Source organism: Phytophthora parasitica, assembly GCF_000247585.1.
Source record: "Phytophthora parasitica INRA-310 unplaced genomic scaffold supercont2.6, whole genome shotgun sequence".
Classification (NCBI taxonomy): domain Eukaryota; phylum Oomycota; class Peronosporomycetes; order Peronosporales; family Peronosporaceae; genus Phytophthora; species Phytophthora nicotianae.
In genome coordinates this window covers 267,113-280,193 of record NW_008648992.1, presented here as the reverse complement: position 1 = coordinate 280,193, position 13,081 = coordinate 267,113, and the positions used below count along the sequence as shown (strand labels likewise).

The 13,081-nt window shown below is 47.3% G+C and overlaps 6 protein-coding genes across 6 annotated transcripts; 4 read left to right on the top strand and 2 right to left on the bottom strand.

Moving 5' to 3' along the window:
- Positions 1 to 848: 848 nt before the first annotated feature.
- Positions 849 to 1,724, top strand: PPTG_03796 (hypothetical protein; the record flags this gene model as incomplete). Its single annotated transcript, XM_008897564.1, has 1 exon — positions 849 to 1,724. One exon carries the CDS (start codon positions 849 to 851, stop codon positions 1,614 to 1,616), a length of 768 nt encoding a protein of 255 aa, XP_008895812.1. The 3' UTR covers positions 1,617 to 1,724.
- A 581-nt stretch (positions 1,725 to 2,305) lies between these two features.
- PPTG_21512 (hypothetical protein) lies at positions 2,306 to 2,428 on the top strand (the record flags this gene model as incomplete). The annotated part of the gene is made up of 1 exon (XM_008898311.1): positions 2,306 to 2,428. One exon carries the CDS (start codon positions 2,306 to 2,308, stop codon positions 2,426 to 2,428), a length of 123 nt encoding a protein of 40 aa, XP_008896559.1.
- A 650-nt stretch (positions 2,429 to 3,078) lies between these two features.
- Positions 3,079 to 4,217, top strand: PPTG_03795 (hypothetical protein; the record flags this gene model as incomplete). Its single annotated transcript, XM_008897563.1, has 1 exon — positions 3,079 to 4,217. One exon carries the CDS (start codon positions 3,079 to 3,081, stop codon positions 4,177 to 4,179), a length of 1,101 nt encoding a protein of 366 aa, XP_008895811.1. The 3' UTR covers positions 4,180 to 4,217.
- Positions 4,218 to 4,265: 48 nt separating this feature from the next.
- Positions 4,266 to 5,288, bottom strand: PPTG_03794 (hypothetical protein; the record flags this gene model as incomplete). The annotated part of the gene is made up of 1 exon (XM_008897562.1): positions 4,266 to 5,288. The coding sequence occupies one exon, from the start codon at positions 5,286 to 5,288 to the stop codon at positions 4,266 to 4,268; it is 1,023 nt and encodes a 340-aa protein (XP_008895810.1).
- A 3,606-nt stretch (positions 5,289 to 8,894) lies between these two features.
- On the top strand, positions 8,895 to 11,104 carry PPTG_03793 (hypothetical protein). The gene has a single exon (XM_008897561.1). It carries the CDS (start codon positions 8,915 to 8,917, stop codon positions 10,994 to 10,996), a length of 2,082 nt encoding a protein of 693 aa, XP_008895809.1. The 5' UTR covers positions 8,895 to 8,914; the 3' UTR covers positions 10,997 to 11,104.
- PPTG_03792 (hypothetical protein) lies at positions 11,094 to 12,734 on the bottom strand (the record flags this gene model as incomplete). The annotated part of the gene is made up of 2 exons (XM_008897560.1): positions 11,094 to 12,547; positions 12,689 to 12,734. The coding sequence occupies 2 exons, from the start codon at positions 12,732 to 12,734 to the stop codon at positions 11,094 to 11,096; spliced, it is 1,500 nt and encodes a 499-aa protein (XP_008895808.1).
- Positions 12,735 to 13,081: the final 347 nt, after the last annotated feature.

The window sequence follows — 13,081 nt, the reverse complement described above, 5'->3', positions numbered from 1 at the left end:
CAAGCGCAGAATCTCCGCGCGAATGCGCCTACGTATGTTCTCGATCTTGACGCCTACTTAACGCCGCTTTGAGACTGCGTGCACAGCACGACTAGCACATCTTCTGTGTCCATGGCGCTTTTTTGGGAGCAGACACCAGCGAATGTTGCAGGGAAGGGGGTTGTCTGGGGATTTGAAGATCTCGGCATCCAAAACTTCGAGATCCGGGAGGAAATGTTGTCCATTTTTGAAATGTCTCGATCAGTTCTTCATACTGAAGATAAGTAATTTGCACCATTTGGGTCGGTTAACATCGGACGGATTAAACATTTTGTGAGTTTGTGGATGTATGTTTTTGCATATTCCGTTTAGATCAGTTGCATGCCTGATAAAAGGGTGATAAAAGGGTGTATAAAACTTTTTCGATTAAACCGTTTTATGTGGGTTTTGGAAGGCACCCATTGACCGTATGGTATCAAAGTTTATGTTCCACAATTTAAAGGTTAGGTTTCTGCATCGCATCAAGTGTAAGGATCTTGTTGATGCAGTTCAATATCTCGCACAAACATCGAAGTAGATGTAATACATGCACATGATGTATTATTAGTGTATTTGTGAACGCATGCGGCAAGTCCATAAACCATTCGATTAACAACCGCCATGGCTTTTTCTTTCAGCAAGCTTACGAAGCAACACTGGTACTGTAGGACAACAGATTACATGATAAACAAATACTGGGGCCAACGAGGCCAACACCGATCGTGTAGAACTCCATCCTCAACGAGAAATCCTCATTGAGAATGGAAACTGGATAGTTTGGGGGGCCAACGCCCTCGACACAGCTCATTCTCTAATTTTCCAGAGCGGAGATGGAACTACGAGTCCTCGTTACGGTACTTTTCGCAGCATTGGTTGGATACGTTGCTGCTACCGTCGACCATGACAAAGTTGAGCCCTTTCCTCAGCCCGATCCAGCAACTATCTCTGAAAAAGCTGCCATCAAGTTCAAGCCACAGTTGTACAGCGCAAAACTCGAGTATTGCGTGTCATTTCCTGCCGTTAATGCTGTCGGCGAGGTCACCGGCGGACTGAAGGGGACAAATGGAAACGACGCATGCAGGCTTGCTCCTCTTGGATCTCAGATTTACGGTCGAGCTGGGTGGCACAACGACCGCTGGGCCATCATGTACGCGTGGTACTTCCCGAAAGGCTTTTATATGGGTCTCCCTACAAGACGTCATGACTGGAAGAGCGTGGTCGTGTGGATTGACAATGCCGAATTGGAGACACCAAAAATTCTTGGGGTTTCCACTTCCGTCTCTGACACTCGCTACAAGAGGGACCTCGTCATTTTTCCAAGAAACTTTGCTGGCTACCAACTGCAGGGTCCAAGGTTCCACCACACTGAAGTTTTTGGCTCCAACACTTCTCTTCGCTTTAAGATCTGGCCTACTTTGTTTGTTCCGTATATGGGCTTTGCCGATTTTGACGGTGAATACCAGGACTTGATCATGTGGGAACAACTAACGGACGCGGCTCGGGCAGCTTTAAACGACGACAATAACTTTGGAAGAGCTGAGGTCCCCTTCAGTGACACACATTACAAGGAACACCTCGAAAACGCGTGGCCGTTCTAGTTTCGAACCGCAGAAGTTTCGAAATTGTATTAGGTTAGTCAGCTAGCCTCAAGGTAGTTGTTGGATAGCTTAATACTACTGCTAGTTTCTAAACGAGTGAGCAATGCCATTGTTTAGGGTAAGAGTGCCTTGTGCGGCCTCATCGCATAAGTGCAGTAATCACTGTGAAATGGCAATTAGTTTCTGACTCGAGTTGCTCGCTTCGACGTCGCCTTGTACGCTTGATTTCAATGCTCGTTGTAAAAACTTCTTCTGTACATGGATTTGGGCACGCGGGGCTTCTCGTGTAGCTTTAAACGAAAGTAAAGAGAGCAAAGAGCAATGGCAGTGCTTCAGAGCTTATCCAGCTTGACTTGATCCTGTCTCCACGCCAATGAGTTGCTCATGCGTTGAGGTCAGCTCAAAACCCTACATTTTAGTGAATCCTGTGCGAGTTGAAACTAGTACATTTCACATATCGTCAACGTTCTCCGATGTCGCGCTAGCTTTATGTTTCCAGCCCATGTATGGCCTTGATGCAACAATATAGCACCCGATCCTTGCGTGCCAAGGGACGCCTCCGACACGCTGAGCAAACCGCTCAGCATATCGCCGTGCTACGCATCTATTATATCACCTCGACCGTATCTTACTTTTCTTTGATTTTGTGGAAACGCTGAAATAACAGTAAACAGAGCAACACCCAGATCATGAAGCGCAAGCAGCATCATGTAGAATACGGTCACAAACCGTGCAAGGAAAACACATCGAGCTCATACATGCTACAATATCCAGATCCTGCTATTCGCTGCTTGAAGAAAGTCGTGACTTAAATACTTGAGTAAAGCGCAGAGCATAAGAGCATCTCCACCGGTTGTATGTAAACCCAAATTACTCAGAAATATAGCGATAGTTTTTTTGCTACTGCACCGGTCTGAGTAACGCGAGAGTTGCTGAAAAATTTACGCGGGGCCGCCGATCTGACCAAGTTTGGCCACCAAGGGGGTTTAGTGTAAACCAGAGAGCAAATTCCACAGGCGCTCTCCGTGCTAAGGCGCAAGCCACTGACGACACTTTTAATGGTGTCTTCGCCTCCAATAGCACTTGTTCAGGCTATGCTAGCTCTCTCAGCATCACCGCTAACCTGCCTAGGCGATTGTAGCCAAGACAGCAACGATGCTGCCGTCCTCGCCGTCGTTAAACAGCCGGAAGAGCTTGAGTGCGATGCTGTCTATCTCCATTGCGGTGACTGAGACTGATTTTGTTTTACCTCATTTGCCATTTCACCGATGTTGGACGGTCCCTACTTCCACACGCCGGTTAGGTATTCACCTCAATTTTTGAGTACTTTAACACATTACAGGAACCACGATATGTTGTAAAGGGATTTTTTAAGGTGTCAGTTCGATTGTTCTATCATTTATTTTTCGTTGAGAGCGATCTTGAAACGACTCTATGGAGAGTCGCGAATTCGAACGAAGCCATGTATGTCGACGTGAAGAAGCAGGAGGCAGCGTCTCTCAAGAATCTACCGGTCCACACCAGTCGAAGAGCTAAATCTCGCTTTGCAGAGAGCTTACTCTTCATTGCTCTCTCGCTGTTGGTGGTGGGGTTGCTGACTTGCGGCTTTATAATCGAGTCGTACATCCTCTCGCAAACACCTCTTACATTTCTATTTGGTGACAATCGCTCGTCGTGCTCCCCTGATGTCGTGGGTTTAACCAGCGTCCGGTATCACTCTGACCACGAATACTACAACAAACTGAGGGCAGTCACCCCTCTTAAGCCGCCAGTTTTCTATGGAGAACACACGGCGCTATGCAAAAGCCGCATCCATCTCAAGCGCAAGCACTATTCATTCAGCAAATGTTTGCCGATATCGGGACGAAAAGATCCAACATTTTGCAGTGGAGCCGATCGTATGGATGTGCTGGAGCAGAAGACGTCGGGGCATATTTGCCGTGCTAGCGTTCTACACATGCTGCTAGTGGAAGTGTACGAGGAACTCCAAGCTTTGGGGAAATCTCCAGTTATATTATACGGTTCGTTACTGGGTGCTGTACGTGATCGAAGTATGATCCCATTTACAGAGGATGCTGACATCGGATATAGCCGGAGACTTCGTGTTACAGATGATCTGCATCGATTACTGTGGGAAAAAGGGTATCATCTATTTTTCCAGGATATCTGGCGTGTTTGTATGGCGCCTACACATCCTCTAGCTGCCAAGCTTTACGATCCCACACAGTCGATTTCCGCTGATTTTGAAATGCCATACCTGGATCTGTATTACATGAATCAACAACGAGACAGTGGCGAGTGGAAAATTGATGAGATGAACCGAATTAACGGCAGTAACTTGATTTCTGACGACAAAGTGAGGCCGTTCTCACAAGTGATGATCAATGGCCAGCGGTTCGATACCGTACACGATCCAGATTACTTTTTAACGAGGATGTACGGAAACGATTTCATGACACCAAAGCCAAGGGATGAAGGGAAGCAGCAACTCGTATTCGTTAAGACTAATGGAATCGGTCCCGGTGCACTCAATAGCATCAAAAGACACGAACGAGACACTTAAAAATTGTTACTTTACTCGAATTCATGTACTTCTTAGACGATATCTCAGTTTTACTTTGGTAATTTGTAAATCCGTCCTGTTGTTCTTCACTTGCGTGGTTTCGGGACCATATAATCGTCGCCGTACGATTCCTTTAAGAAATAATTCGGGTCGTGCACTGTGTCAAATGGTAGTCCATTGATCGTCACTTGCGAGAATGGCTCCACTTTTTCGGCTGATAGTGCTTTGTCAACATATTTCTCCAATCTCCACTCAGTCGCATTCAACTTCTCCATTGCATAGAGATCAAGATACGGCACTGCATAATCTCGGGCGATCGGTAGCCTTGGATTGTACAAAATAGCCGCAAGAGGGTGAGTCGGAGCCACGCAAACGCGCCAAATGTTGAGAAAGAAGAAGTGATACCCTTTTGCCACCAGAGCACGGCCCAATTCGTCGTCTCTATTGAGTTGTCCACTGTATGCGATGTCTGTGTCCTCAGTAAAAGGAATCATGGACCCGTTGCGAACAGCACCGAGAAGTGACCCGTAGACGACTAATGGCGCTTTACCGAACGCATAGAGTTCCTCGTACACTTCAACAAGTAGCATATGCAGTACACTAGCGTAGCATTGTGTCTTAGATGTGTGTTGAGTTAGTAGATCCATTCGATCCGCTCCGGTACAAAACGGTGAGTCCTTACGCCCAGAGATTGGTAGACAGTATGCGTACCCAACGTCCAGCGACTTGGTGCTGCTGCAAAGTGCAGTGTGGTTGCCGCGGAAAACTGGTGGTTGAAGCCTCGTCTCTTTCAAGAGAGTGTAGTAGCGGTGATTGGAATGGTATTCGACCTGGCTCAAGTTGACTGTGTTTGGACTGCAAGTCGAAGCGTTTAAGGCATCGATGCTGGTCGTAGTGGAGTTAGTGTAGTTGCCGGGCTGAGTAGCGTTGCTGAGCAGGAGATATTCCGACGTTCTGGACAAGATGTTCATCTCCATCGCGAGATCACACGCTACGACTCCTGCCAGCAGCAACGTCACGATCAAAAGCACCAAGCTGCCTCGGGAAAACGTCTTCAGTCGCTGTGTGCTTTCGGTTGGGTCTTCAAGGTTGCTTTTGTTCGAAGGCATGTCGGGAATAAGTACTTGTCAACCTGGCTGCGGAAAGAGAAATGAGCGGTGATATGCGTTGGAGCTAGAGCTTGAGCTGGGGCTGCCATTGCTGGCTCTGTAGGAAAACCAAGTGTAGCTGCAAAGGCTGAAACGCCAGACTGGATCAACCTAACGATCGGGGCACGACAACAGGGTTCTTTTTCTTCACTGTAAGCACAGCAATGGGGTTCTTTTTTGCTGTAGACGAATCGTTTTTGCTGCTCGTATGGTGCTCCGTTTTTCGATTTCGAACGTTGAAGACAACACTGAGTCAGCACAGATCAATTTCTGCTTCTAGTGCTAAAGTTTGCATTCCTCCACTGTGTGTTCTTTCAAGCACTCTCAGTGTAGGAATCTAATTCGACAGAGTCGATCATTTCGTCGTGAGTTCCACGTAGCTTTTTCCAATGATTGTAGATTTTGTTGTTCGCACACAATCATTTGTTTTCCACGTCGTTGCATCGGTTTTTGATCCTTAGTTTTGACTACACGTTTAAGGTCGTCGTTATTGTTTGTGAAGCCAACGCCGCACAATCAGCTATACACAGCAGTAAAAAACGTTGTAATGAGTTTACTTCGAAGTGTTTTACACACTTCCAGCGCGAGCCGTGTAGATATGTACAGCAAAAATAAATGAAGACTGCTTCTAAATTGCCAACAAATTGCACTGCTTTGGGATTTCGGTCGGGTAAATAAGAGATAGATCTACTATGTCGATACAGAAGCATCGCGATTCTGATATTAAATGTTTATGAATCCGAACACATTTTTTTCTCTTCGACGTCCTACACTTCGCTGCTTAGTTTGACTAAACAACAGCGCGTAGTGCTCAGGAAATAATGAAACATAAAAGTTATCAGTGATTATATTAGCGCGAAAAAACTCTTATTACAAATGCCAGCAATGTGAGCAGAACACCCAATCTTCATATCGCGAGCAAAGTGAAGGACATGGGCGCAGGTTGACCAGAAAGTATGTTATTATCCATCCTATGTGCTCATACTGCATCCCAGTTCGTCCAAATATCATTTTTTTTAACTTCAAATCCGTACTGTCGGGTATCCGGATTCCGAATCCAGAATCGGCGAAATCGGGACGTTATGTTCATCCCGCTTCCTATGCAATAACGACAATGGGCATTTCTCTTTATCAGTCCGCATTTGCTAGGCTATTGTCGAATTCTCAAAATGCGCTTCCCATCGATGCAATAGAAGTCACATCGACAAAAATGTCGATATAACAAACAAAAAAAAACAATGGCGCAAAGCTCTGATTACAATCACAAAACAATCTCCAGCATGAAAAACAACAAGACTATTAAGATACACTTCAAGAATCCAACGGGATTGTTAATGAGCACCGAAAGGCTGCTGCAACGTCGAAACCTTGCTTCCGAATGGGAAAGTGGAACACTGCCTTTGTAGCATCTGTTATGTTAATATTAAAGTATATGTAAACATATTATCGGTGTTCCCATGAAGCCCGAGCGACCAAACCAACAACAATGAGACCAAAAACTGAGTCTTATAGAAAAGGATAACCACTAGGATTCAAAGTAGTGGCACTGTAATCAATCAGTACTATGGATCCGTTCATGTATGGCAATCCACTTAAACTCACCTCGCCAAATACAATATTTATTGGCAGAGCTCGCTGTCTGGTCCGAGTACCATTGCACTAGCAGTACGAATTATACTATGCAATTGGTGAGGAAACATTGCAACGCCGTCATCTTTTCTCATCACTCGCCCTCCTCTGCCAATTCGTAATGGTTTCTCTCAGAGGCCGACTCTGCAAAGCTCTGCAATCTTCGCCCGTAGTTGAAGTTGTTAACAGCTGGAATTGGCGGTACCAACTGTTGCCAACTTCAACTATAATACCGGTGCACCTTACACGAATTTATAAGAGTGAGGCGGTGGTAGTACAAGGCTGGCCATTGACGTTAGCATCGAGCGCGTCGTGTCTCCGATGTGGTGACAGCACTGGTCCAGCACTGTATCTTAAAGATACTATCTTTGCAGCCTACCGTCATGTTTGCGGATATAAGAGTTTCACCAATCAGTATTCACAATCATACAATGTTGTGATACTGTCGCTAGAACTTGTGCTAGTCCGACCAGTCGCGAGTCGCGAGTGCAGCTTCCAAAGCGAGAAAGCATCAACCGTAAACCGTTGCCTTCTGCATGGGCTCTGCTTCATTCTTCAGTATTGAGATGTCAAACCAGTGGATGGGCTGGATGTGCACAATAAGTGAAAGATCCCATTTAACAGGGTCGTGAGAGGGTAAAAGGTTAAAGCAACGTGGACGCTGCTACCGTAGGCGTCAAACCGTGCGGAAGTAGGCAATTTGTACAAACAATCTGAATAGTACTGAGTGAGTAGTACAGTAGATGGTGTGGACTGTTCACTGCATATGACCGTACTCACTCAGACTTGGTGACCCAACACTTCGATTTGTTGATGTTTACGACGTCCGTAATACATATACGGAGGTACTAGATTCGATCATTATTCAGTCGCGTGTTGTTTCTGTGACCATGTGGCGTTATTGAATGCGAAACAAGAGCTGGACTCCGATCTTTATTGGATTGCGTTTCTAAGCGCAAATACCAGAGGCTAGTACTGGTAGATACATGCAGAATACCAAGAAGCGCCTACTGAAAAAAACCAAGCCTTCTTAAGCAGGAAAAGTGTAAATTCAGCGTGGGAAGTACCACGATTTTAGGATCAGCGTCGGTCCTCTCTGGCTCAAGAACACGTATCGGTGTGAACCAGTCTACACGGGGGCGTAAATCCAGCAAGAGGGATAAAAGGGGGTGTTAAGGTGTGTACGTACCTCTAATAAGGCTTGAAGTACTATCAAGTGCTCTGTGCAAGTCCGACTACTGAGAGGTATAGTAAACGATGTACCGTGTACACTACAAATCATCGCACTCAGTGACTGAGCAAGTCACAGCATCGATTTGTTGGTGCTCACTTTGTGTTTACGACGTCCATAATACTGACAAAGAAGTTCGATCATTATTCACAGTCATGCAATCTTGTGACGTTATGAAATCCCAGTTGAGCAAAGCAAGCGCTGGGTTCCGCTTCTTGTTGAATTTCGTTTGTACGGCAAGATGATCACGGATATTGAAAGCTGGTGCTGGCAGAGAATATACAATGCCACAAGCGAATAGAGTTTGGATCTCTTCACTTTCTGAAGAAACGAGTCCTGAACAAGCAGAAAAAGCATGACCCGTAAAACCGTGGGATTCTGCATGGGCTCCGACATCCAGGCTCTGATCAGCATCAATTATCTCTGACTCAAGTGCAAATGTATCGACTTCAACCAGTCTACACTGTGCAGTGCACGGGCATAAATCCAGCAAGAGATAAAAAGGGTGTTAAGGTGACCAACATAATGTTGAACATACCTCGAGCAAGCCTTGAAGTACCATCAAAGAAACGTGGATGCCGTAAGCGTCAAATCTTGCTACTCAGAGTCTTGGCTGAAGGCAAAGTGATCGCAAATGCTCCCTTGTGATCACATGTAGCTCCAACTGACAGTGTTGGGAATCCCAGCTCTATCATTGTCAAACTCGCTTTCAACTGCATCAAGAGCAATGAAAGTACAAGCCATTATCGCCTTCGCCGCGAGCGTTGTTGCCGTCGTGTCTGGGTCAGTCGCGCCCTGGGAGCAGTATATCCTGTCACCTGCGTCTCGAGACATCGCTCCTGTCGGCATCTACGGCTCCTCCGGCAATGTCAACGTCTCCGATCTTACTGCCACGCTGTCCCGTAACGGATCCACCGTCACCTACGATTTCGGCAAGCAAGTGACGGGCTTCGTCACGCTGCAGTTCGGTTCGGGTACCACAAGCAACACACAGCTCGGTGTCGCCTTCTCTGAGAGTGCCCAGTACATCGGTATCGAGTCCGATCTATCTACCGACATGGCTATCATTGACGGCACCATCTACGCTCCTGCTGCACCTGATTCCACCTACACTTTCGGCCGTGAATTCGCTCGAGGCAGCTATCGCTATCTAACGCTGTCTACAAGCTCCTCCGACCCGATTGAGATCACTGGAGTGTCCACGCACTTCACGGCGGCTCCTGCTACCGACGGCGATAAGCTACGTGAGTATTCCGGCTACTTCTACAGTGACGACGACCTGCTCAACCGGATCTGGTACGCCGGTGCGTACACCGTACAGATCTGTACGATTGCGTCGAACGAATCTCGTGCGAACCCACCGACCATTACTGAGTACGGCTGGTTCAACAATGCCACCATCCAGAACGTGTCTACCGGTGCTGAGGTGTATGTGGACGGCGCCAAACGCGACCGTACGCCGTGGCCTGGTGACTTTGGCGTCGCTACGCTGTCCAAGACGGTAACGTTGAACGACGACAACCTTCTATCTGTTCGTCACGCTATTAACTCGCTCTACGCGATCCAGAACACGACGAACGGGCAGTTCGCCTACGCTGGAACGCCCATTGCTCCTCGAGTGCAACTCGCGGGTATCAACTCTGATACGTACCACATGTGGACGCTGATCGCGCTAGTCGACTACGCGGTTCTCACCGCTGACACGGAGTTCCTTAAGAGCCACTGGGACCAAGCACTCTATGGTTTTGAGTTTATCCTCGGCAATGTCGACTCTTCCGACATGCTTCTGAACGTCACGGGTATATACGATTGGGGCCGTGTTGGTCAAGGAGGCAAGAACATTGCAGCCAACTCGCTTTTGTATCATGCATTGTATAGCTACGTCGACGTGGCTCAGCACCTGGGCTATGAGATCCCTTCCTACAATGGCACAGCGTTCGGGGATATCGCCAGTGCTGTGAAGACCGCGGTTAATACCAACCTTTGGGACGACTCGGTCGGTCTCTTCCGTGATAACACTACTGCTGCCGGTGCCGAGCTTCACCCGCAGGACGGCAACTCGCTCGCTGTCCGGTACAACTTGACCCAGTCATCAGAACAAGCCGCTACTGTATCAGAGAGCCTTGCTGCCCGTTGGAACGAGTTCGGCGCCGTGTCACCCGAAGGTCTCGGCTCTATCTCGCCTTTCATCACGAGTCTAGAGGTGGAAGCTCATCTGCGTGCTACGCCTGGCAACGCATCACTCGCTCTCGAGATCATTCGTCGTCAATGGGGCTACATGCTCAATACGTTCAGTAACTCTACCACCATTGAGGCTTACTACGTAACGGGAGAGCTTATGTACCCATTCTACGGTCTCGAGCTGGGTGCATACATCTCGCACGCACACGCTTGGTCCACGGGTCCGACGGCGTCTTTGACGTTGCATGTGGGCGGTTTGAGTCCTGTGACGGACGCTGGTAAGACGTGGGAGTTTGTACCCCACGCAGCTGGAACGGGTATTGGTGAGCTGCAGACTGGGTACTCACTGGCGACGGGAGACTTCTCTGTCAAGTGGACGACCAAGGACGAGGACAGTTTCTTCCAGGCCGACATTGAGACTCCGCAGAACACGACGGGGTCCATCTCAGTTCCCACGTTCGGCAAGTCGCTAGACGCGATCGAGATTTTTATCAACGGTAACACGGTGTGGACCAATGGTGCGTCGTCGTGGACTGGCTTCGGTACAGCCACTTCATCGAGTGACTTCGTGACGGTGTCACAGGTGCCGTACGGAGGCTGGTTCTCCATTGTCGCCAAGGACGCGTAAGGCGAAGATGTGGCAATGAAACTACAGTAACATCTCTTTATAGAGGTAAGATCTATATAGGTGTTTATCTGAACAAATTGAGATTTGTTATCCCTCTTTATTCGCTGAACATTTTGTAAGCTTGACGGACCGACCAGTTCAGCACGTTGTCTGGGCTCTGTTTTTCCAGTGACGACTCGACTTGTGTGGGTGTCCAACCCTTGGCCCTCCACTTCTTGAACTGCAATTCTTGCATGATGGTAATAGCACTTTTCGTTTCTCGGGGCGGATGTGCATATACAAGCATTCGTGCCAGATCCAAGTCATCGAAGCGCTTCTCTAATTCCGAAATGAGTGCGAAATCGTCAGGGATCTTCTTTAAGCTGTTCAGCCTGTTGACATACGTGGCCCAAGTGACGATCTTCGGATCATCGAAAAGCTTGTAAGCGTCCTTCTTGTCAAGATTCAGAAATTTAAAAATATCGTCCGCCGTTTTCCCTTGGCTCCTCCACATCTCCTGCTCCAGATCCGATGCAAGTTTGCGCGTAAAAATGCTATTTTTCGCCTTAGCAAACATCTCTTCTAGTTTCTCGTCGCTGTAGTATTTCTTCATCACCGAATACATCGTTTCATCCATGTTTTTCTTGCCTAGTCTCGCCACGTAGTTGACCCAAGTGTCCAAAATTGGGCTCTTAAAAAGTTCCTCACCCTCTTTGTTCAGTTTGAGAAGCTTGAATATGCTATCTGCGCTCGCCCTCCCTCCTAACCAGTCATTGTGCTGCGCCCCTTCCAATTTCCAGACTTCAATTCGAACATTGCTGTCTCTTGCCGCAACGTCGAGTATCTTCGCCAATTGTTCGTCGCTATATTTCGTCCTCAGTTTCAGTAACAGCAACTGATAGGCATTCTGACCGCTAGTTGCCACGTATTTCATCCATATTTTCAGAGCGGAATTCTTCAGCAGGTCTACCCCTGTATCTGTATTGAGACGTAGAAGCTTGAAGACGTCCTCTGTCGTTTTCTTGCCATTCAACCAGCTTTCAAGCTGTGCGCGCTCCACATGCGTAGCAATGACCTGTGTACTGCGATCATTTTTCGCCGCGACTAACATTTTAGCTAAATCTGCGTCATCATACCTTTCTCTCAACTTGAGCAGTAATGCATGATTCGGATTCTCCGTCCCGAGCTTCTTTTCATACGACATCCATGTGCTCAACAATGGGTTCTTCAAAAGATCATCTTCATCCACGTTCAGCTTCAGAAGACTGAAGACTTCATCTGATGTTTTCTCGTGAGCGAGCCAGTTATCGAGTTGAATACTTTCAAATTGTTTCGCTTCGGTCGCTGTCCCCCAGCCTCGACGTGCTTCAGCTAAAAGCTTAGCCAGAGGCTCATCGCCGTAGTGGTCTCTCAATATTGAGAACATGGCCGCTTGGCCAGCTTCAGGATTCTTCTTGTAAACTTTGGTCACGAACTTTGCCCACGTTTGATACGGTGTGCTCTGAAAAATACCCGACCCCACCACTCCAACATCGAGGCTTTCGAAAAGTTCTTTAGTGGCCTTCTGGTTATCTGAAGTGGATTTCTGGATGTTTGCCGCAAGCTTTTTTTAATGGCTGGAAGTTAATCAGACTTTGAAGTTTTGCAGCATCTGGCAGCTTCATGTTAATTGTCCTCTCTTCGAAGCTGTCTTCATTGCCTTCTTCTACGAACCTCTCATGCGTGCTGAAGTGGCGGCGCACGTGAGCATTCGCAACATGATTCGAAGCCTCACTCTTGACCTTAATGTAGGACGATGTAATCGCCGCTGGATTAGCGTTGTTGCATGATAGTAGAGAGAGGACCAGGAGAAGTATGAAGCAATAGAAACGCATAAGTTGTCTTGCTAGTTCCTACTTGGATGCAAAATGTGATATGCCCGGTTCCTCCGCAGGTAGCAATGCAGAGAATTATGATTTGTTGTTATCTTCGGATGGGATGGTCGAGACAAGACTGGTTCGTCATCATTTTCATTTCAAGTGCTATGTGTTATCGTCTGGATATTCACGGGTACTACTCTATCAAGTGGGACGCTAAAGATAATCGTTATTTATGCAAGGAAGGCCA

Excerpts from the sequence above, each read along its gene's own strand:
- PPTG_03793 (XM_008897561.1), top strand. The coding sequence starts at position 8,915 with ATGAAAGTACAAGCCATTATCGCCTTCGCCGCGAGCGTTGTTGCCGTC.